The sequence below is a fragment of the Dermacentor variabilis genome, chromosome 5, assembly GCF_050947875.1.
Source record: "Dermacentor variabilis isolate Ectoservices chromosome 5, ASM5094787v1, whole genome shotgun sequence".
In the NCBI taxonomy this organism is placed as follows: Eukaryota; Metazoa; Arthropoda; class Arachnida; order Ixodida; family Ixodidae; genus Dermacentor; species Dermacentor variabilis.
The window spans coordinates 14,807,855-14,830,132 of NC_134572.1; the positions used below are offsets into that span (position 1 = coordinate 14,807,855).

The window sequence follows — 22,278 nt, forward strand, 5'->3', positions numbered from 1 at the left end:
CACCTGGGGTTCTTTAACGTACACCTAAATCTAAGCACACGGGTGTTTTCGCATTTCGCCCCCATCGAAATAAGACCGCCGTGGCCGGGATTCGATCCCGCGACCTCGTGCTCAGCAGCCCAACACCATAGCCACTGAGCAACCACGGCGGGGTCACCTGCTCTTAAACAACTAAATCTGCTCCTTTTGCACGAGAGGTACGCCGACCACGTACATATTTATACCGGTGGATCGGCAACTCTCCAGTGTTCCTCTGGAGCCGTGTTTTCCCAGCGAAAAGCACCACCATCAGTTTCAAGACATGTCACCCAACGACACCGATGGCTGCGGAACTTGCAGCTCTTCGCGCTGCACTTCGTCTAGTCAGCCAAAAACAACGTCGAAGATGGTCAATATTCAGTGACTCAAAGACAGCGCTGCAGTCTTTGCTACCAGCCCTGCGACATGGACCACACGATCAACTGGTATTCGAGATTAGAGAACTAATCCATACCTTGACTGAGAAAAGACACCAGGTGACGTTTCAGCGCCTTCCGAGTCACTGCGGCGTCATAGGGAACGAACACGCCGATAACGCTGCTCGGTCGGCTCTACAAGGCGACGAAGAGGAGCCGATACCATTATCAAGGACAGATGCTGCTAGAAAACTTCGAATGCTCAGCCGTGATATCACGTTCTCCTTGTGGAACGCAGGAAGTTTTCACAACAACCGGCTGCACAACCTAGACTCTTCTCTACGTCTTTGCATTCCAGCTAGGCTCTGCCGCCGCGAAGCTACCCTGCTTTGTCGAATATGGCTTGGGGTGGCGTTCTCCAAGTCTTTCGCTTTCCGAATCGGATGGGCCGACGACGCCTCGTGTGATGACTGTGGTAACGAGGAGACTCTTCAGCACCTTCTCTGTGACTGTCCTCGCTATAATTTACAGAGACGATCGCTCGCAACCACGAGAGCGCGCTTTGACAGAAGACCTCTAACAGAGGAACTTATTTTAACATGCCGTCATCACAAGCCATCGCTGCAGAGGGCGACGAGGGCACTGTTGCAGTTTTTAAGGGCAACAGAATTGGGCAAGCGGCTATAGCCTGAACAGATGTTTATAGTGCTGCAAGTGTTACTGTGCTGTGCAGTGACACTATGCGGTGACAGTGACCGATTGTGATTGTGTGTCTATGCTCCTTTCTTTATCTCTACTTTGTTATCACTTTACCTCCGCCTGCCCTCTTTCCCAAGCGTAGAGTAGCAAACCGGATCTTCCCCTCTGGTTAACCTCCCTGCCTTTCCCCTTTCCTCTCTCTCTCTCTCCAAAATTATTTGTACAAACGCCTGATATCATGAGCCATAAAATGTACGCGCGGTGTAAGCAGTAGCGATTTATCCGAAGATTTATTTTGTCATCAGCCGCATGCATTAGGCCAAGGCTGTCCCTTTCACTCTCCTTCCCTCTTCCCCAGTGCAGAGTAGCAGACTCGAGCGGACTAGCTCAGGTCGACATCTTTGTCTTTCCTGTCGATAAATTCTATATCTTCTTCTTCTTCTTTTTCTTCTTCTTCTTGCCATACTGTAGAAAAATACCTCACCAAACTCACTGCGTCACGCGCTTAGACACAGAAACAACCATATTTCTTTTACAGCGAAAGCTGTGCGTGACTAATCATCCATAGTTTCTTCGGCGTTCGGCAACAGAAACGGACTTAGCGATTTCTAACAAACCCATGCGGGCGCAGTGCGGAGCAGACGTCAAAATGTGGAACAGATTAGAAAGCTCGCCGTGAACAATTGCGTGACGTCAAGGTTATCGCAGTATAAAAGCAGGAGAGGTATCGGTGCTAAAAACAGCTGCGTTATCGATGGGGCGGACACGTATAGTTCGTACACCCGCTGAACAACATGCGTACGAGGAGCGCCGTTGGAAAAACAACGATAATGTAAAAGGCGCCGGCGCGAAACGACCACAGACGAAGAACGTTCCCGCGATGCTGAACGATAACGACAACCGCGAGCCCGGGTACCTCCGAACGAGCAACGACGCCAGACTCGCAGCGAATGCTGACGACACCCAAAGCTCTCAAAAGAAAGGCAAAGTGCTTTTGCTGCCATTCCATCTTCAGAGTGGAATGGTTCTCATTTTTTTCGTAAGTGTACAAATACCAAACCAATGGTGCAATAGGTTCAACTACATCATGACCCTTATTATATAGTGTTAGATCACACCATATAATCAATGGGCTCTTAATTTGTTGAGGGATAGAAATGAAACCGGGAAATGATGGTTCTGGAGGTTTCAGAATTCGCATATAACACGTCTTTGCGACTAGGCAAACTCTGGCACGTAGGAAAAGCCTAAAACAATCACATCGCTGTTGCGAACATCTTAATTTGCGAAACGCTAAGTAGTTTGCGACACCTGATCCACGTGGTGTTCGCATATTCAAAATGTTAAGATAGTAAAAATAAAGACACGAGAAAATAGTTTTAATTAGAAGGAAGCTGACCAGGCAAGCTCGCTTTAGTTCGACGACCATGAAAGCGGTGCTTCGTATTCAATAATCTCCACAAGGCGGTTTTCCTTGTTTTCGGACCCTTGCGAGCCTTCCTAGAATTGAATACGTGGGTCTCATTTCTGTATTTTTCTTGTTTTTACCAACTGTATTGAGAAGGTGCTGCGAGACCAACGCAACTCGGAAGTCCTCGGCTCTTTATATAAACAGCAGCTTGTATGTGAAACGTCAGTATCGGCGCCGTTCTTAACCTAGATAACATCGACAGTTGGAGCTGCAGTCCAAGCTTGCACAGAACAGCTATCAAGCCAGAATTACAAAGCGCTTCTATGGAACTACGGAGTGCTGTTCTGGATGCTGTGGAATGTTGTCTCCTCTGATAGGCCCGAACTGGGGCCATCGACTTCCTCGAAGCAGAAACCAGACCGCAGCTCGATAGCGATGACGACGGAGATAGAGCTCTAGACAAGCAGGCGAATTGACTGTTATTGAATCTGAGGTGAATGAACCGTTGCATTACGCACCAATATCACATCGTGGAAGAGTTATAGTCCAGGTGGTTTCCTAAACGTGTTTGGGCAGGGTCATCGCTGTCTTGAATATGGACCATTCTATGAGGGAAAGGACCATCTCCTCTCGAGACTGCTGTGCGTGAGCACAAGGGGCACTGCTATGCTGTTTCTGCAGCGCTTTTGAGCTAGGGGCACGCTGGTTCGCGACAGTCCAGAGGGCCCCATGGCAACAACCGTGGAGCTTCCGTTGGAAAGAAGTAATCGAATACGCGCACCTCCAAAGCGTTATCGCGGAGAGAGAGAGGCGCTCCGTATCCGAAGGCAGAGATTTTAGCCGGTGTGCATAGGACCACTGACATGCTACTCTGCATATGGAAATGGAATGGAATTAGAAGATTTCAGAGTGGAAAAAAAGAAAATATAAAATAAGCGAGTAAACATGATGATACCATCAAGTTTATTATTTAAATCCTTAAGCCTGTCTATATCATAAAGCAAACCTTCTTTAAAGCATTCCGAGAGGCCAATTTCTGAAAGGTACCGGAACAATAACTCCGAAGCCTGCCGCTGTTTTGTAAGGCCGAGCTTATTTAAGGTGCCAAGTTACGTTAGCGGAGCGTAACAAATCATGTACATTTGGCGTTCAAAATAAAATCCCTCATGGCGATACGCCAGCATTAAAAAAGTTATATGTGTTCCACTATCTCTGAGCTGCCAAAGTTACTATAGCAGGAATCGGAGGCACACTCTATGCGACACAGATAGCTGTTCGTGAATGCAACGTTCAGTGGAAGCCGATGGTATAATGCTTCTGATTGATGAGGAAGCAGCCGTGGAATTCTTGATCTTACTCCCGGGACAACGGATTGTAGGAAGTTATTTTGGTGTAGCGGTAGACTCCAGAGCATATCCCTTTCTTCATGGGCACTTTTTGCCATGTTCAAAGTGTCGACTTTTGTAAAAAATATTCTTCTATAATTTCAGTACTGATGATCATTTCGGGCAGCTTCATCCGCCTTTTTAGTTTCTAGAAATACCGGGCCAGGTATCACGGAGAACGTGTCAGTTCGCTCTTGACTTATTTTGTTTCTAGCAGAAGTCAGGCTGTTGAACCTGCTTCTGATGATGTTGCTGTTCATTACCTGCAAAAATGTGGCACACTTCCCACTATAGAGCCTGCTTCATCTAAATCTGATACCTAAAGCTAAGATCTACGAATCAGCCGAGCGTATAGTGAGGAAAAATGAATGAAACTAGGCAGTGACAGACTGATCAAAACAAAAATGCTGTCCTAGTTTACTAGCAATGTATAACGCAGTTTTATGTATGCACAATATCTCCATCATTTCATAGTCTGAATTATTGGTACAGGCTCAGGCTTTATATATGCTTAGCTGTAGCCCATGCACTAAGCTCACATAACACTAAACGTCTGTAATGGAATACTGTTAAACCACCGGCAAACTTCAACAGAGAGAGAAAGAGGCTTTAGTGAGACGCTCGAGATGTTAGCCTGGCGTTTCGTCTGACATGCTACTCCAGGTGCTGGGTGATGATTACGATATATACAGTGATAAACACTTAGAATCGCATACAGTCACACACGCACACTGTAGAGATATTCACAAATTCTCGGCGCATTGCAAAGCACCACCTGTGCGCTACACGCCACCAAAGCGCTGCTGACGTTCTTGCAGGACACGAGAAAACTTCGATAGCTTGCGCTTAAATTTAAAGCGGTTAGTTTGAATATTATAGCTTTGAGTTCGCTAGAGGGAACTCTCTGTCATAAATATGAATCATGACTCCGTCGCTATGAAACACATATTTTAGCATCGTTAATGTTCTTTTTTAGTTTTTTTTTTAGTAGAACGGTTCTATGCGGTGCCGGGAATTTTGCTCATAAAAACGCGCAACCGTGTTTACTTCATAACCGTGAGCACACAAGATACGTCCAGAAATGCACAGAGATCTGCCCACACATAGCTGCGGCTTAACATTACGCGCAAACTGACAAAAGTGAGAAGAGAGATTGGGCGAATAGCTGGTTTTCCTACAGCATCTGGCGTGTGCGCCCCCCTTTCCCCATTTCATTCTCTTTTCCGCATGCGGCCGCTAAGCCGAGGTCCCACTTGAAAACACGGTTTTCATTTGCCTCGGCTTCTGCTTCCTTCTCCGGTCCTCCTCCGCCCTCACCACATGACCGAGCGCCGAGACGACCTGTCGGAGCTGTGCTTTCCAAAAAAACACCCTCTTCTGCAGCGCCGGGTCGTCGCACAACGCGAAGCGTGACCGCTATCGCTCAAACAGCTAGCCTTTCCAAGAAACCAGTGCCTGTTCGAGAAAAACAGGCTGTTATTCGCTTGTGGGATCATATTGCGTGGTACTGCCACGGTGCAGACGGCAAACCGGAGGCAGTTCGATAACATCCCGGTGAAAGAATTTGACTTAACACAGCTCTACTAAAAGAATGAAAAACTAAGAGCAAGAACGAAAAATGCGGGCCTTCTGGACTGCAGAGTCGCGCTTGAGCTAAGTTTACAAACTTAATACCGCGGTGCTCGCTGCCCGGTCTGAAAAGTGCAGGTCTCTTGCCACTCTGTGCACGTTCGAAAAAAGTAACGATGAATGAATTATTTATTTAGATGGATGTGGAAATACATGCGGGCAACTACTTTGTCGCAGGCTTTTCCACAAGTTAGCCAGCAATAGCACGCACGCAGGCACGCACACAGAAAAAGAACTCCAAGGGAGAAAAGAAAAAAAAAAGGAGGGGCAGGGGGTTCTGCGTAAGCCTACGCGCCACCGTACTGAGAGCTGATGCTGCAAATCAAGAAACTGCCAGAATTATGAAATAATGAAAGAGCAAACTGCGAATATCTGCGGCTATAAAACGATGACAATTTATGCCGCGTTGATTTTATTGTTCGCTACCTGTTTCTTTTCTTATTGTCAAGCGTCGGGGCAGAGTATAGCTGGCCCTATAAGAGGCGGCAACATCCTCTTATACACATTTATTGTTCGTTAAATGTGTTAGCACCTTGTTGTCACGAACACCTAGTACTGCCGTGCAGTCATAAAGCGAATTGAAGAGCATGAAACTGAGAAATATATGGACAGACACTCTTTGGCACCAGCCTTCATATTTGGTCCTGAAAAAAAAAATGTAACTTCTGGGCAGGTTATATTGTTACAATAAACGCTATTTAGAGCAGAAATTTCTCTTTCGGAGTACCGCACGGCTGCATACAGGGGAGAAGAGGGCAGAGGTATATCGCTACCTTAACTATAACGAACATCTCTTTCCTTGAGCACGTGGTCCCCGCGTACAAAGCGGGCCTCGAGGCCCAGCTAATAGAGATCATACCCAACAGAACAACCAATGCTAAAATTTTCATTCTTAACGTGTACAGCGCACCATCGGATAGGAAAAGAGCTTTCAAAACATTACTAGGCACCGCTTCTAGGGCGGCGAGAAACACGCCTTTCGTTGTTGCGGGTGGCTTTAATGGCCCCAATACAGAATGGGGGCACGGTTAAAAAAGTGCAAAAGGGACGAACTTGGCCTTCAACGCTGCAGAGCTCGGCTTCATACTTGTCACAGATCAAAGGTTCCCCACCAGATGCGGTAATTCGGTCAGTTGAGATACGACCCCCGATCTCACCTTCCTCCGAGGTATCGAAGACACGTAGGACAGGAGGGGCTAGGCAATGACCATCACATACTAGAAATTCTGTTGCCTGTCAAACCCAGATGGCCCGCTAAATATGAATATGTGGACTAGGCCCTTCTTCGAAAAATCAGAAATGAAACAGTCCCGCCAGACGAGGCGTACGCAGATCTGCTAGGGAACCTCAACATGGCAGTTAACGGCGCAACCAAAGAAATCATTACGGATCTGGAGGTTCCTAAGATGGACTCGAGACTCGCTCACCTTCTGGAGGCAAAACAAGCCCTCCACACCAGGTAGAAGACCCAGAAGCTTAATCTTAGACTCAGAGCGATAATTGCGCTTCATAACAAGGAGACTGAGTCCTATTCGGCCGAGCTCGCCCTGCAGCAATGAGATGAGAAGTGTACCGAAACGAACGGACGTATGCAAAGCGGTAGCAAATGGAGCGTATTGAAAACTCTCCTCAACAATAAACAGCCTAATGGAACCCTTAACTTTGCGACGAATAGGTTCATAAAGAAGCAAATCGCAATCGGTCTCACAAAAAGGGAAGAGAGAGAATTGGTTCTTGTGGGGAAGGAGAAAAGGCTAGCGCTATTTTCTGCAACCCATGCGGGAGCACGGCTCAGCGCCAGCAGGGTGGTGGGGATGGGGTTAAAAGAGATAGAGATGGTAGGAGAGAGAAAGGTAGAGGGAAAGGGAAAAGGGAATTAGCCAACAACTTTGCACATACTTATTTCCCCCTCGCCAAAGACGGGCATCGCCCGGTAGAGCTTGTAAACTACATGGGACTCTCGACTCCTGATCTAGACGAACCCTTCAACGTGTCAGAGATCAGACATGTTCTCTTGAATATACATGGAAGATCAGCCCCGGGAACCGACGGAGTCACGAACAAACTCCTCAGGAACCTAGACGACAGGGCAATCGAGATAGTCACGGCCGAAATCAATGAAGTATGGAAAACTGGACAGGTCCCGGTAGACTGGCGTACCGCAAAAGTGGCACTTGTACCCAAACCAGGAAAACCCCCACATATAAATAACCTGCGGCCTATTTCCCTTACACCATACATCGCCAAGGTTGCGGAGCACGCGATACGTAACAGGATCACTAAACAGATTGAAAACAAGGAGTTCTTTAAGCACAACCTAATCGGGTTTAGACAGGCGTTGTCCACACATGACGCTAAGAGAGAAATCTTTGATAACCCTACTCGCGACGAGAGAGGGATCTTCGCACTGGACCTCTCGAAGACCTTTGACAGGATCGCGCATAAACACATCCTGACGGAGATTTCCTCTCTTAATCTCGGCCAGCGCTTTCATGACTACACCAACTCTTTCCCCGCGGATCGCAAGGCACACCTCCGACTAGGCACGGTCTCGGGAGGACACTACGAGCTAGGCACCTGCGGCACCCGCAGGGATCGGTCCTCTCCCCATTCTTATTCAATATAGCGATGCACAAGCTCTCCACTCGCCTCGCTGCAATCCTGAACTTAGGTCACGCCATTCATGCGGACATCACGATCTGGGCGCCGGGTGGCTCGCTAGCCATGCTCGAACTCTCGTTACTAAGCGCGCTGGAGGCTACGGAAGACTTTCTTTCAAACACGGGCCTTGAACTCTCCCTCGCTAAATCAGAGTTACTGTTATACCGAAAGTCCAGACAAGGGTTCAGAAACGTTGCGCCTCTCGAAACTCTGTCGATAGAAATTTGAGCTAAGAATAGAAATCCCATACCAAGGATGGACTCGGTCAAGATTCTAGGTCTCCTTATTGATGCCAAGGGCTGTAACTCGACGGCCCTTAACAGTCTAACTGGACAGACTAGTAATGTTCTAAGACTTGTAGCCTGCATCTCAAATCGAAGAGGTGGTCTCAAAGAGGACAATCTGCTCAGAGCTTATCAGGCGTTCTTCCTGAGCCACGTTATCTACATCGCACCGTACCTTAACTGGGGTCAGGCGGAAAAGGTCAAACTCTACTTCCTAATCAGAACCGGCCTAAAGCGCGTGCTCGAATTTCCACAGTCCATGAGCACCGAGAAGCTGCAAGAGCTAGGACTCCACAACACCATTGATGAGCTAATAGAAGCTCACAGAGCGGCTCAAATAATGAGACTATCATCCGCTAAGCCAGGGATAAAGATTTTAGAAGAAGGGGGTATCTAACCCAGACATGAACCGGCGACCAAAGTTAGCTTGACCCGGGAAACCAGAACTCGCATCATGGTTGACCCCGCCCCGCAAAACATTAACCTAGTGCATAACGAGGGTAGAAGATTCGCGAGAGCCAAGTTCATCCTTAAAAAAGATCAATCAGCAGAAACTAGATGCCCTTTTTATCGATCCTGCCAGATATGACAATGGGAATGAGTTCGCTGTCTCAGTTGTAGACGCGGGGGGCAACCTGGTTAATGCAGCCTCTGTCTATACGAAGTTTGCCCATGCGGCGGAGGAAGCGGCAATCGCTCTGGCTTTTCACAGCTCAAAAGTTCCCCCTATCGACTTCTCGGACTCGCGCACGGTGGTTAGATCCTTCTCGTCCGCCCTCGTGTCGGAACTGGTGAACAGTATTGTGAACAAAGAACTTCAAGGAAATCAGGAGGGCAGCGAAGGAGGATACTACATCTCGTGGTTCCCAGCACATTTAAATGGCTCAGTTAACCCGCTAGGATGTAATCCCAACAAGCAGGCATATAGAAGAGCGCGCGATTTCGCGTACCGCGCTGTCGCGGGTAGCCAGGCTTGGAACGAGGTCAACATCCACAAAGATCCATTAGGTGCTTTGCAGGAAATTGTTTCCCATTATCGACTGGGCAGAAGGACATTTCCGCCCTCCCACCCCAAAGTGAACAAACCTCAGGCTAGCACACTCAGACTTCTGCAAACCCGTTCGTATCCCACTCCTCGGTCCCTGAAAACTCGCAGTCGTGTCCCAAATGTGGTCATGACTCATGCTCTTTTGAACATACGCTCTGGCTGTGCCTAGCGGCGTCGACGCGTGGATGGAGGGGCTTTAGCTATGCCCAGGCCTTAACGCCTCTCCCTCCATCACGAAAGAACAATGGGAAAAATCCCTCAAGAGCACCGATCTCCACATTCAACTCCAGGCTGTCCACAGCGCGTATACGACATTGCGGCGGGACTTCGTCTCCCGGTCCCATCGTAGGCAGAGCTACCAACTTGATCTTGGAGAGCCTTCGGCTCCCCAAGATCAAGCGCCGTAGTGGTGGACTCCGGATTAATTTTGACCGCCTGGGGTTCGTTAACGTTCACCCAATGCATGGTACACAGGCGTTATTGCATTTCGCTGCCACCGAAATGAGGCAGTCACGGCTGGAGTTTGAACCGCAACGCCAAATCCACTACGCCACCATGGCGAGCCATATATGACCTTCATATGCTTTATAAAACCAGAGCTATAGACACCGTGTTAGCCCATAATTTTAAATCATACGCCGACGAAGCAGTCTTGTACGTCCCCAGACCAATTCCAGGGAGAGGTGTTGAAAGCGCTAGAGTGGCGTTACCTCGTTACCGTGGAAATTACCGATATTACCGATGCCAGTGTTTCAATGCGGAGAGAAAGAGACGAGTCTGAGAGAGGAGGATTTCCTTGCGCATGCGAGCACATCGACGAGTGGTTGTGCGCTCTGTGTTCTGTACGGCGGCGTTCAGGCAAAGCACTTGCCTCCGGCAGTGACTGCAAGGAAACAGCATGACAACTACCGCCCTACTGTATGCACAGCGAGTGCACTGATGGGCGCGCTTCGCCGGCTACGCCTGCGCGATGCGGTACAACACTTGAGGAGACAACCCTTTTGCGCCTGCCTTAGCTGCACCTTGAGATGGCGTCTCCTTCCCTTCCTTTCACTCTCTTTCGTTTTCTACGCGTGCGTATACTGATATATTGGGATATCTGTGCGAGGAGCCTAGCAACTCTTCTAGACTTTTTTCGAGCACTAGCTTCAATATCCCAGTTTCAATATGTACCATTTCTTTATATACTTAACTACAGTAATGTTAAAAAGAGCCCCACCAAGTTGGTTAGCTCAAACTCTGATTATCGATTATTGCCCGCGAGCTACATCAATCCCTTTCGGTAATCCAGCCCCAGCGGCGGATGAGCTAATAGCGATAAAGTATTATTTCTAAACTCTATTTCCTTACATTTCTCGGTAATATAGGTAGCTTATGAGAAGAGAAAATGACGATAGTAATTGCTAATTATTGAATTGAAATGGCAAAAATTCGAAAAACCGAAAATGCAGAGAGCGTGCAACCGGTATACTGATGCAAGGTACGAGAGTGAAACGAGGTGCTCCCCCCTCACGTAACAACTTCTCCCAGCCGCGCGTATGCGCATACATCTGGTCCGGGAATCCAGCATCATTATGACCTGCACCACGCTTCTATAGTGCGCCACATCGTAAGAACCATATTATTTATCCAGCTTATGCTTATTCGTTGATAATTTTGCTGCGTAACCTTCTTTCTTTTTTTCTGATTGTGAATAATTCAGGCACCTCCTCCCCGTTTGCAATAAGTATTGTAAAGATCAGTCTTGAGCTACTCATGTCTAAATAAGTCCTTTTGTGTCTCACCAAATGCATTCGTTGACAAAGTTTTCACGTAGCTCACTCAATTTGTGGACACCGTGATGGGCTTGCCTCTATTTAGGCAGTGATAAAATATTCCACGTGCCAAAGAAGGATGCTAGGGAATGCACCAATAACAGGAATAGCGACAGTGCAATTCCAAATTATGACCAAGCGTAGCCTGCAGGCCAATCATATGTTCCTGATTAAGATATATACTGTTAGGCAATCATTCTTGCAGGATTAAAATTAATTTCCGCGGTTTTGCGAGCCAAAAGCACCCTCTGATCATGAGGCACGCCGTAGTGGAGAGCACCGGATTAATTTGGCCCCCTGGTATCCTTTAACGTACATCGAAATGTAAGTGTGCGAGCTTTTTTTGTACGTATTTTGCCCCCCATCGAAATGAGGCCGCCATGGCCGGGATCGAACCCGCGACCATGAGCTCAGCAGCGCGACCTCCATAAGCACTGCATGGGCTACCGCAGCGGGCGCTCACAGGATTTTCAATAAAATTGCATAATTGCTTGACCCTGAGAAGAATCTTCTTTTTTTTTTCAGGATTCGCGCGCGCTTTTGCAACTGGGTATTTATCGTAGCCGTATTGTCGGCACTGCTCACAGCAGCGTCCGGCTCCGCACGTATCTGCCTATTCGCTGCCAATTTTCTATTCTGTAGTCTGCGCTACCTTCGTGAATACAGGGCATCTGTAGGTCGCCGATTACGCAATCAATCGCAATAGCTGGTGGTCCAATCAGAACGTCTTCTTTATTCTAGATACTTACCGAATGATCAACTCGATAGAGCAACGCGCTATGCCGATCTTAAGAGGGGTGGCCTGGAGCCGCTTGATTGCGCCAATGCCACTCGCCGATCGCGCGAGAGGAAAGTTTTCACTTTAAGTAGAGAGTAACCACTGAACGGCTGATAAGGGGTGCTTAAGTCCACCTGTCACGAAAAATATAAAAGGGGTCTTGTGGGCGAAGCTCAAGAAAATAATCCTTGTTACAAGCAAACCACCGACCAACTGAGCGCCACCATTAATAATACGTGTCGGCGTTGCCCAAGTGCGTGCCTTACCCACGCAGTCAAAAGGCGGTTGCGCCACCGCATACACTTCCCGCTGCGCCATACTGCATTCTGCAGCCGTACGTCAAGTTATGACTGGGTGACAGCATATTCAACACTCATCATTGCGTAATTCAGTTCTAGCAGGCCCCCCATTATCGATGTCCTCTCGCAGAAATTCGTCGGTAACGTAGTATGAAGCTGCCCAACCGTCATCAGCTGTTGTCCTCAACATAGCGAGAACCAGTTTCGTTTTTTTTTTATTCGCATGGATTGCCATGGCCGCATTAACTTTAAGGTGAAATTAAATGTAAGCATGTTTCATTGCTGGCGACATTTAGGTTGCGGTTTCCGCAGAAGCAGACCACTTTAGGAGTGTTGACGTGGTGGTTGGAGTTAGCAACTATTGGAGTTAGTAACTGCCGTTTAACTTCGCAACTTCTTCAGAAGCGTCTAAAGAATACCGATATCGGGCAAAGCGACTGCAACGCTCTGGTACAAGAATAACTTGGCTTCAGCATAGATAACGAAGCCTGGTTATCAATAAATTCAGAGCTCACTTATTATCGCAATAGAGCTTGTATGCTGTCTCAAACGAATTAGTGGCTCTGGCGGGGCGCTCTAGAACGACTATTCGAAGATGTTGTAAACAACGAGTCCGCACACCAGTGCTTAAAGTCATGGGCGTCCGGGGGGCCCGCCACCTCCCCCCCCCCCCACCCTACATTTTTTTTTTTTTTCAGAATTGGCTGGACCCCCTTCTCGGCAGGTCGACTGTAGCAAAGCGCCACCCATTGGACCAGCGCTGGAAGGGATCTTATTACCAGTAGTGCCTTTGCGTGGGGAAATTGTAACTTTCAAATTTTCCTATTAATGATTTATTCGCAATCATGATGTGGCATTAGCAAAAACAGGAAAGCATGTACTGTCATACTGCTGCATGCATTTCTCCGAGGCACTGCACATGATGACTACCACCCTTCTTCGACTAAGATTCTTTGCACCGCGTACTGTTTCATGAGTCATCCGAACGTTAAGATACATGCTCGTGATTTAGTGAAAGTTCACCTTGATTTCTCTAGGTTACCAGTTAATTTTCATTCGTTTAGTTGTGCACTATGAGTGCTGTGTTATACCTAAGAAGCGTGCATTTTGTCCACCTTTATAGGTAAGTAGGCGTGAAACCATAATATATATTATTGAAGTGCCTGAGATTGTCCATGTATGAAGCAAGGCAACGAATCATTTGTATTGCAGCTAGACTTCCTTGCTTTGAGTTCGCATATATTTAACCCTTTTAACTCCTGAGTTTGAAAAGAAATGAACCATTTCCAAAATGTCAATTTTTTTCTAAGAGCTTGACTGATTCGGCACATTAAAAAATACCCAAATACACTCAGTGTAATGTATTTATTTGCAGAACACCCATAAAATATTGTTGACTTCCAGAGAAAGCTCACTACATTCTGCCTGAAGTTGGCTTTTTCAGCGCCAATAAAGTATTTTTCCTACATACTTCTATTCTTCACTGAAATAAATATAGGCAGTTGTATACCAGCTAAGTGGTGAATCACAGGATCCGGCAGTGAAACAGGTAAAACAATAGAAACACATAGAAAAAATACTTCGTTGGCGCTGAAAAAACCGCCTTCAAGCAATGTAGTGAACTTTCTGTTGTATGTATATAACAGAAACAGTGCGTGCGCGTATGCGTGCGTGCGTGCGCGCGCGCGCGCGCGTGTGTGTGTGTGTGTGTGCGTGCGTGTGTGCGTGCGTGCGTGTGTGTGTGTGTGTGTGTGTGTGTGTGTGTGTGTGTGTGTGTGTGTGTGTGTGTGTGTGTGTGTGTGTGTGTGTGTGTGTGTGTGTGTGTGTGTGTGTGTGTGTGTGTGTGTGTGTGTGTGTGTGTGTGTGTGTGTGTGTGTGTGTGTGTGAGCCCTGACGCACGCGATGACTATATTTATTTATTTATTTATTTATTAGTAAAAATATATAGTAATGTTTAGTATATAGTATATATACTATATGCTATATACTATACGCTAGTATAGTATAGTATATGTAGTATATATAGTATAGTATATGCTATAGTATATAGTAGTATAGTATATAGTATATAGTATATAGTATATATAGTATATATATGTAGTATATAGTATATAGTATATAGTATATAGTATAGTATAGTATAGTATATAGTACTATAGTATATGCTATATACTATACTATATACTATATATGTACTATATAGTAATATAGTAATATAGTAATATATAGTAATATAGTTTATAGTAATGCAATCGTAGTACCTAGATAAGTGTGAACGACAATCCCATGTGCACTTTCGGAATAGTTCATTTCTGTATGTGCTTGGAAGGAATCTGTCTGCATTTGTGTGCACGTGTGCGCTTGTTTATGCTTGTATATTTCGTGAATGCGTACCTGCGCTCATGCGTGCGGCGAAATATTCTGTAAGCAGAGACATATTTGCGTGTGCACCAGGAAACGTTACATGTCACCAGTTTATGGCACATAACCGAGCCTCTTTCGCGAAGGCCTCTCAGCGATGCAGGTTGCATGTTTTGCCTCGGTTACAGCGCTCAGTCACTCCGTGGTCACTCCCCTCAAACGTGCTGGTATAAAAAACGCACGGCTTCGCCCGCGTACTGCATGCCTGGCGGAAAAGCTAGCATAAGGGTTTCTCTGCACTTCATTTTTTAAATACTACATTGTTTTCGTCTAGGGTTATCATTTTTACTGTGTCCGGTTGTGGACGCGTAACCGATCAATCAGAGCTTCTGTGGCACGCTAGCCGCTCATGCGAGCGTTAGGCGTTGTGCTTTGGTTATGTAGGATGAAATTAAGGAGTGGTTAAGTATTACAACAGTAATTTGTTGGGCTAGCTGGGTTAGTTGGTTTGACATTATATCCAGCAAAGGGGAGCGCAGATGTGTTGCGGAAGAAAGGGGACCAAAACAGGAAAGATGTTCACTTGCAACAGCGTTTATCTTGAGAAACAGGCCACCAAGTACATTATTGCTTATGCAATAACGCTCCTAAGTTTTTTTGAAATGGTTTCTTTCGAGCCATGTGCACTTGCCGATGTAGCTGTAACCCACACTAGTTTGTCATTTTCTATGTAGTGATGTCTGTTCGTGTGTCAGGCGATCTTTTTAAATTTTAGTTTTGGTTCAGAATATTAGATGTCAACGCATGCGCAATAACGCCCCTGTCTCTCACAATAAACTCAGCTGAAAGCGAGCGTCCATCCTGCCTTGATCTCCGTTCTCTTCACAACTCTTGCTGCGCTCCCCCTTTGCAAGATACAAGTTAAGTAGTTTCCAGCTATACTCATTCCACAATCGATGAAAGCCTGCCAAAGGAGGGTAGTACGAGGGAAGAAAGGAAGGACAAGTAAATTGAATGTGCGCACATAGACCATTACATATGTGAAAACCGCAACCGGTCACACGAAACTGCGAGATAGTTTAATTACCATGACGAATCTCACAGGAAGGCCCTTTTTCGATAGGGTGTAAACATGTTGTTATAATGACAATTGGTCGCTTTACTAACTGTACTACCCTTTGCCCCTCTTGCGTAGGCAGGTTTTATCAATTCGTCTTGTCATGCTTCCCTGTTTTCTGCATTCGGTGATGCACAACAACTTTTCATAAACGTTATAAACGATTGCAACGTGCAAAGAAAGCAATGTAGAAAATGCTTAGAACAGTAGCATGCATGCTAAGGTGCCTCTACCAGAGACGTGCACATTTATAAGTTCTAGGCATAATTAATTTCAAATGGTGTTCCAATGATTCAAATGAGCCCAACACATTTCAGATGTGTTGGGCTGCTGAGCACGAGGTCGCGGGATCGAATCCCGGCCACGGCGGCCGCATTTCGATGGGGGCGAAATGCAAAAAACACCCGTGTACTTAGATTTAGGTGCACGTTAAAGAACCCCAGGTGGTCGAAATTTCCGGAGTCCTCCACTAAGGCGTGTCTCATAATGAGAAAGTGGTTTTGGCACGTAAAACCCCATAATTAAAAAAGGGGGTATTCCGTTTTCTCGCAATGAAATATGAGTTCACCGTTCACGAGCATTACGAAATGTTCCACGGACGGTCATTTGGTCACGTGTGTTCGCCCCTACGCAGCGAGTAAGACGCCATCACTCCAAGTATTGTGATGCTCCAAGGCACTGCATGAGTCACACAAAGAGAATAACAGCACAAATAAGAAAACTACAGCCGGCAGAATTACCGCTAGCGCAATCGCGCACAGGAAAACATTTAGCAACAGGAAGGGGATATTCCTTACACGGACAGTTCAGCTCGCGGTGAAAAAGAACAGCGCGTGTCTTATCCAATCCGCATGAGTCACCTATCTCCAAGTTCGTGCACGTATGCCGGCTTAGCCACGTAATGCCATTATGCACCGCGCGACGACCACGCCACGCAAGGGTCGTAGGCATGCGTACGACATCACAGTCGGTCGAAGGGGTCAAGTTTCCGCGTTTCCCGCGGGTTTGTTTACAAACAAGGACTCACCCTCGAGCGACTACAGAGCCTCGGCCGTGCATGGCACGACCGCTCTATTAGCCAAGCTCGCACTATAGAAGCCGTGGGTTTTTCATCTGAGGCCACATGTAAGGCCAGGCATGCGTACGCGTGCTCCGGCCGCATGGTCAACACTCGGAGTTCAGGAGTCAACGCCAACGTCGCGTAATTGACTCCGTCCCACCAGAGCGCACAAAGCCGGGTCTCGATAGGCGACAGCACGGTTCTGTTTTCTGGATGGGCGACCTTTAGGCCGCCTCTGCGTTCGAGGAAGGAAGTGACCCCGATGGCGGCTGAGGACGCGCGAAAGTACGGGCGCGGGTCAGCGTGAGAAATCTCGCATAGCAATCGTGGCCCGCAAGTATGCGTAAAAATGTGACGACGTATCCTCCCGCGCTGTACGTCACCCAAGGTCACAGGGCGTGCGCGGCTGCAAATTTCAGAGATTGAGCGAGTCTCTCCGCAACTTGCGCTCAGCGCCGCGGCCGTGTTTGCCGCAGATCCGCTGTCAAAGCTACATAACTCTACCTCGCCTCTCCGGAGGCCGGAGAAAAAGAGTACCGGGTGCAGCTACTCTTTTCCTAAGAAAAACCCCGAATTCAATTAGTGTATGCAGCCCCATCTGCAAGGAAACCCAGGCGGCCGAGCATATATTCGAGAGATTCCTCGCGTACGCCCGCACAGCGATGAATGCAGAGGCAATGCAGTGGCCTGACGATATATTGACGTAACTTGAGCTGCGTATGCAGACTGAAGAAGCGGCAGATGCACTTTTTTCCGCACGCAAGAGACTGTTCATAAAGTATTTTTCAAGCTCCTTTTCATGCTCCGTCATTACCGACGTTCTGGTAGGTTCAGAGGCGATTCCTGGTACAGAACGTGCAGCGCATAGACAGTGCTCACGCTGCCACGTTTAACCGCACTGTACCATTTAACAATGACTGATATTACAGGACCCTTCAGCAGCATTTGTAGCAGTTTGCCATCATCGTTGGTCATCGTCAGTTCCGGGGACTGTAGTAGCTTCTGTCAATAAAAGTCGTCGAGTTTTCATGATGACAGAAAAAATTAAAGAAACGTTTAAATATGAAGACGACAAAAAAGAAATAAGGCAAAGAACATTAAAAGAAAATTTAAAGAAAAGTTCGCATCGCGCTCAGGTATAGCTCGCGGAAAGCTCAAGCAGGCGAATTGTACGTCACAACAAATACAAATTATGCAGCAAGCAATGGCAGTTGCAAAAACCGAGGTCAAATAAAAATTATATTGAAGCACAGGTCACTGTCAGTTCACTTCCAGTTCGAGTAAGCAACATTGCATCAAAGGAGCATTCACGTAAACATAATGCACGCAGATCATACGCAGCGTGCATCGCTCTGTAACAATTCGCAGCAATTGTCAGAGTAGATCATATTGAAATACTGACCTCACAAGACGTCGCAGTATCCAATAGGGTTACGGATGCACTATTACAATTAGAAGGTCAACAAACCTGCACAAGTGATTTTAGCACTCGCTAGTTTTGATTGTTATCTTGAGCTTTCAATTAACAGCTAGGTCACGATATTGTAGCGATTCCTTTTCCGATCCTCTTCATTCTCGGACTTTTCGCGTTTCATCAGTGGTCAGAGCGACGCTCCACCTGCGTTATCGATGAAATCAGTCGGTACCGAATGGTGAATGATAAGGGTATAGAAACGAGCGGAAGGCATGGCTACGCAATCACGGCCTTGTGATCATGCGCATAGGAAACCCGACGTACTGCGGCGCAAAATATAAAACCAGTGACAAAAGAAGGCGAAAGAAAAGAACGCCGTTCCTTGGCGTTCTTTTCAGTCTCCTCCTTATTGACGGGTTTTATACTTTGCGCCGCAGTACCTCAGATTTCCTATGCGCCAACTCGCCCAACATGGTACTGTGCATGGTCTGTCTCTCTCCAAGAAGCAAACCGCAATTTTTTACAGCGATGCTGTTTATGGCCAGGCTTCCGTGAATTTTTGTGCTGCGTCAACAAAAACTATAATCAGCAATGGCTCATAACCCCTAAGCAAGCAAAAAATGCAGTGGTTCATTCCTCTTGTAATGCAAAGAATATATATATATATATATATATATACATGCCTAATGTGTTCGCGCACACCTCGTCGTGATGACCACCGATGGAGACAATAGATGTGTTCGTACCTTTGTTCAAAATTCTGTCACATCTTTGTCGTGCGCTGAACAGCTTCGCTGGTCATCCGCCATCACAGAGTGAAACGGCTCATGATTTTTTTTTCCTCGTTAAGCCTCCCTAGCTGCCTTTCTTCCTCTTCTCGTCTCTCTCTAAGCAATTCTTGAGCATTTAAGGAATTGTTCGAAGGCGCTAACGGCATGCTGTTGCCGTTCTGTTGTCGACCACGGCCCCGATATTTGCGGAGTGAGGCGCCGCAATGTGAGCTCTTCCTGCGCGCAGGTGATGCAGGGCGGGTGCGCGGTGCCGCCGACGAAGCCCAAAGGCCGCCCCAAGAAGAACTCCATCCCGTCCCTCGCCCAGTGCCAGCAGGCGCAGCGGCAGCTCGCCATGGCCGCGGCCTCTGCACGGCAGCCAGCCACGGACAGCATGGCTTCCTTCGAGACACGGAACGGCTATAGTAGATGAAACAACCACGACATGTAGAACAGTGGTTATTCTCAATCACATATACGTGACGGAGGCCTTTCTTTCCTGATGTGCAGAAACATTCACAGTAATATAAGCATCAAATTCAGAGTTGAATGACGATGAACGTGTTATGTTACATAATTTTAGGATTACGTTCTAGGTGGCATATATTGCTCTTTTAGTCAACGATCAGTGAGAAAAGTGACGCTGCGTAACGTAGACGATGGTTCTCACTTCGGGTTCGACTGAATGCAGTCGCAATGTCACTTTATATTCAAACATCTTTACTGCATCATATTTCATTTGGCGCATTATGAAGCTCGTCTCCTCGCAGGAAAGGTCTGATCCACACAGCCGTCAAACGGGCCATCCCTTCACACTCATGGCACCAGCGTCCGTAATGAGCCAGCGTTTCCTCGCCGGTTCCTGATGAAAAGATGGGACGCCGGCGACGTTAAGAGCACCGGTCAACGTCGTTTGCGTGCCATTTTCGGGGAGAAACCGGTGATGAGACGTTTTCTCATGATGAACGTCGGTGCCATGACGGTGACGGATGGGACGCTTGACGGCTGTGTGGATCAGGCCGAAATCATGCCTAAATCGTCGCAATTGCATAGCCAGGCGCCTTTGACAGTCGATATAGACAAGGCTCATCAATGGCGTCAAAGAGCGAATAACCCTAGCCTTTTTTAATTCTGTCCAAAAGCGCGGGAGTCCGTCGACCACAGCTTGGTGCAGAGGAAGCTTGGGGAATATCTCGCGAGACGCGGACTGGCAGTCGTGTAACAATGAGGTTTGGAGTGGGAATTTCGACCGATGACCTTCCACGGTAATACTTCTGATCTTAACCAGCTGGTTAACTTTGTGTAAGCAAACTAGAAGAGAAAAAAGAAAAAGACCGAATTTTGCTACCTCGCCGAATCGCAATTGAATTTACAATTAATCCACTTTTCCGTCAGCAATCAGCAACAGAAGTGATGCCGAAATTGTTCAACTTTCTACAATGCTCGTACAGACTACTAGAATTTATGAGACATGGTAGCTGAAAAACAATTATTTTGTCGCAAGCTCGGAGTGAATTTCGGCCTACTGAGGTTCGCGGGTGAGCAGGGATCGCTGATGCAAGTGCAGACATTAAGCCTCAGTAGGCCTTCTGCATCCTATTCTAAGGGCAGCTTTCTGACCACACAGTTTGCAAACGCGATGACGGAGCAGGCGATTTATCGAACACGCATGCGACTTGCAGGATGACGACGCGTACACCTTATGTACACGCGGTTTCGCACTTCTTACAATGGTTCGGAAAATGTGTTGTGTAACCAAACAAACCTATATTGTACTTACGAAAGGGACTTTCAAGACAGTGTGTTAAGTAGGATACAAAAGACTTAATGCCTAGGCACCTCTGGTGGTCGGCAACCTTCTTCCGTGCAAGCGCAGTCCTGTTAGAATTGGCGTGATGTACGAGAAACGTAGCTACACTGCGTGTCGTCCTCTACAGCAATATGGTCTGCCATGTTGTGCAACACATAACAGAAACAGCGATGTGGTAGTTAAAACGATAACAATTGGGAATAAACTGCGTCATCTCCAGCGCGACACTGGCATGATTCAAGCTCGAGTGTTATGTACTGGTGCATTGAATGTTTAGAAACCCAATGCACCAATGCTGCATCACACTGTCGAGTGACAACACGTGCGAGGTGATGCCATGCACATTTTCGTGTTTAATTATTTATGAAAATAAATAAATTTATGTGTTTATTTATAAATAAATTTATTTGCTTACGTTTACTTTTCTTTTTATTTCCTCCTCTACTTCACACGACTGAACAGTAACGTGAAACGTACTGCAAGAGAATAAACGAGTTAGAGGGCAAAATAGACAAGACGTCTTCATAAGGGCGAAGAAATGTATGGTGGTGACGGAGGAGAGTTGTGGGGTCAAGGCATTAGATGACGTAGACGATAGAGTGAATTGGCCGGCTACATGGCACAAGCGATTCCGACAGCGTCATTGCAGCCAATGCGATTTCGGTGCTTACATGCTAAAGAAACTGAGACTGTTTCCCTCTCTCCATTACGGCGTCTCTCACAGGCTCCGTGTTAGCTTGAGACTTCGCACGTTGTCAATAAATCAACTTCGATGCGGCGGTGCAACGAATTGTGCTGCCCGTTGTTAGTTCGTTGTGCTGCCCGTTGATAAGTTCGTAGTGTTTCTGGGATTTGCTTGGGGAGGCACGTCAATGTGCTATGTTAGAGTTTTCGGTCCTTGAGGAATTATAAAGTTCCAGACCCGTGAGGTTGGCAAGAGTGTCAGGGCATATTAAAAAAAATGAGTGCGAACCATCCGAGGATGATTGTCTAGGTCAAGCGATAGTTCCCAGTAGACGTGCAAATATACGCAGCACGGGACTCTTATATTGGTTAGCTCGGTTGGTTAATGCAACCATACGCAAGGATTCTGTGGCATTCCATGCCCTCCATGACCGGGAAACGTTACAAAGCACGTTAAAACTCTTGCAATGACAGCACACATGCGCTAGTGTCGGCCCATCAAGGTCACCACCTTTGATTACAGAGTTCCTGAGAGAGGCCCAATTTAGCGGTCAGACAGCCGTCCGCGCAAAGTCAGGGGAAGGGACAGACAAGGCTTCGGTTTAAAGAATATTTTGACATGGAATATGGTTTTGCAGTAGCTTGAATAACTGATACAA

The 22,278-nt window shown here is 46.9% G+C and overlaps 1 protein-coding gene across 1 annotated transcript in view; it reads left to right on the forward strand.

Annotated features, from left to right (window-relative positions):
- The window catches only part of LOC142582139 (uncharacterized), a 74,004-nt gene extending 52,679 nt beyond the window's left edge, over nucleotides 1-21,325 (forward strand). The window contains exon 3 of the mRNA XM_075691534.1: nucleotides 19,373-21,325. Within this exon, the coding sequence (XP_075547649.1) occupies nucleotides 19,373-19,558 (186 nt within the window). The 3' untranslated portion in view covers nucleotides 19,559-21,325. The remainder of the gene's footprint in view (nucleotides 1-19,372) is intronic.
- Nucleotides 21,326-22,278: the final 953 nt, after the last annotated feature.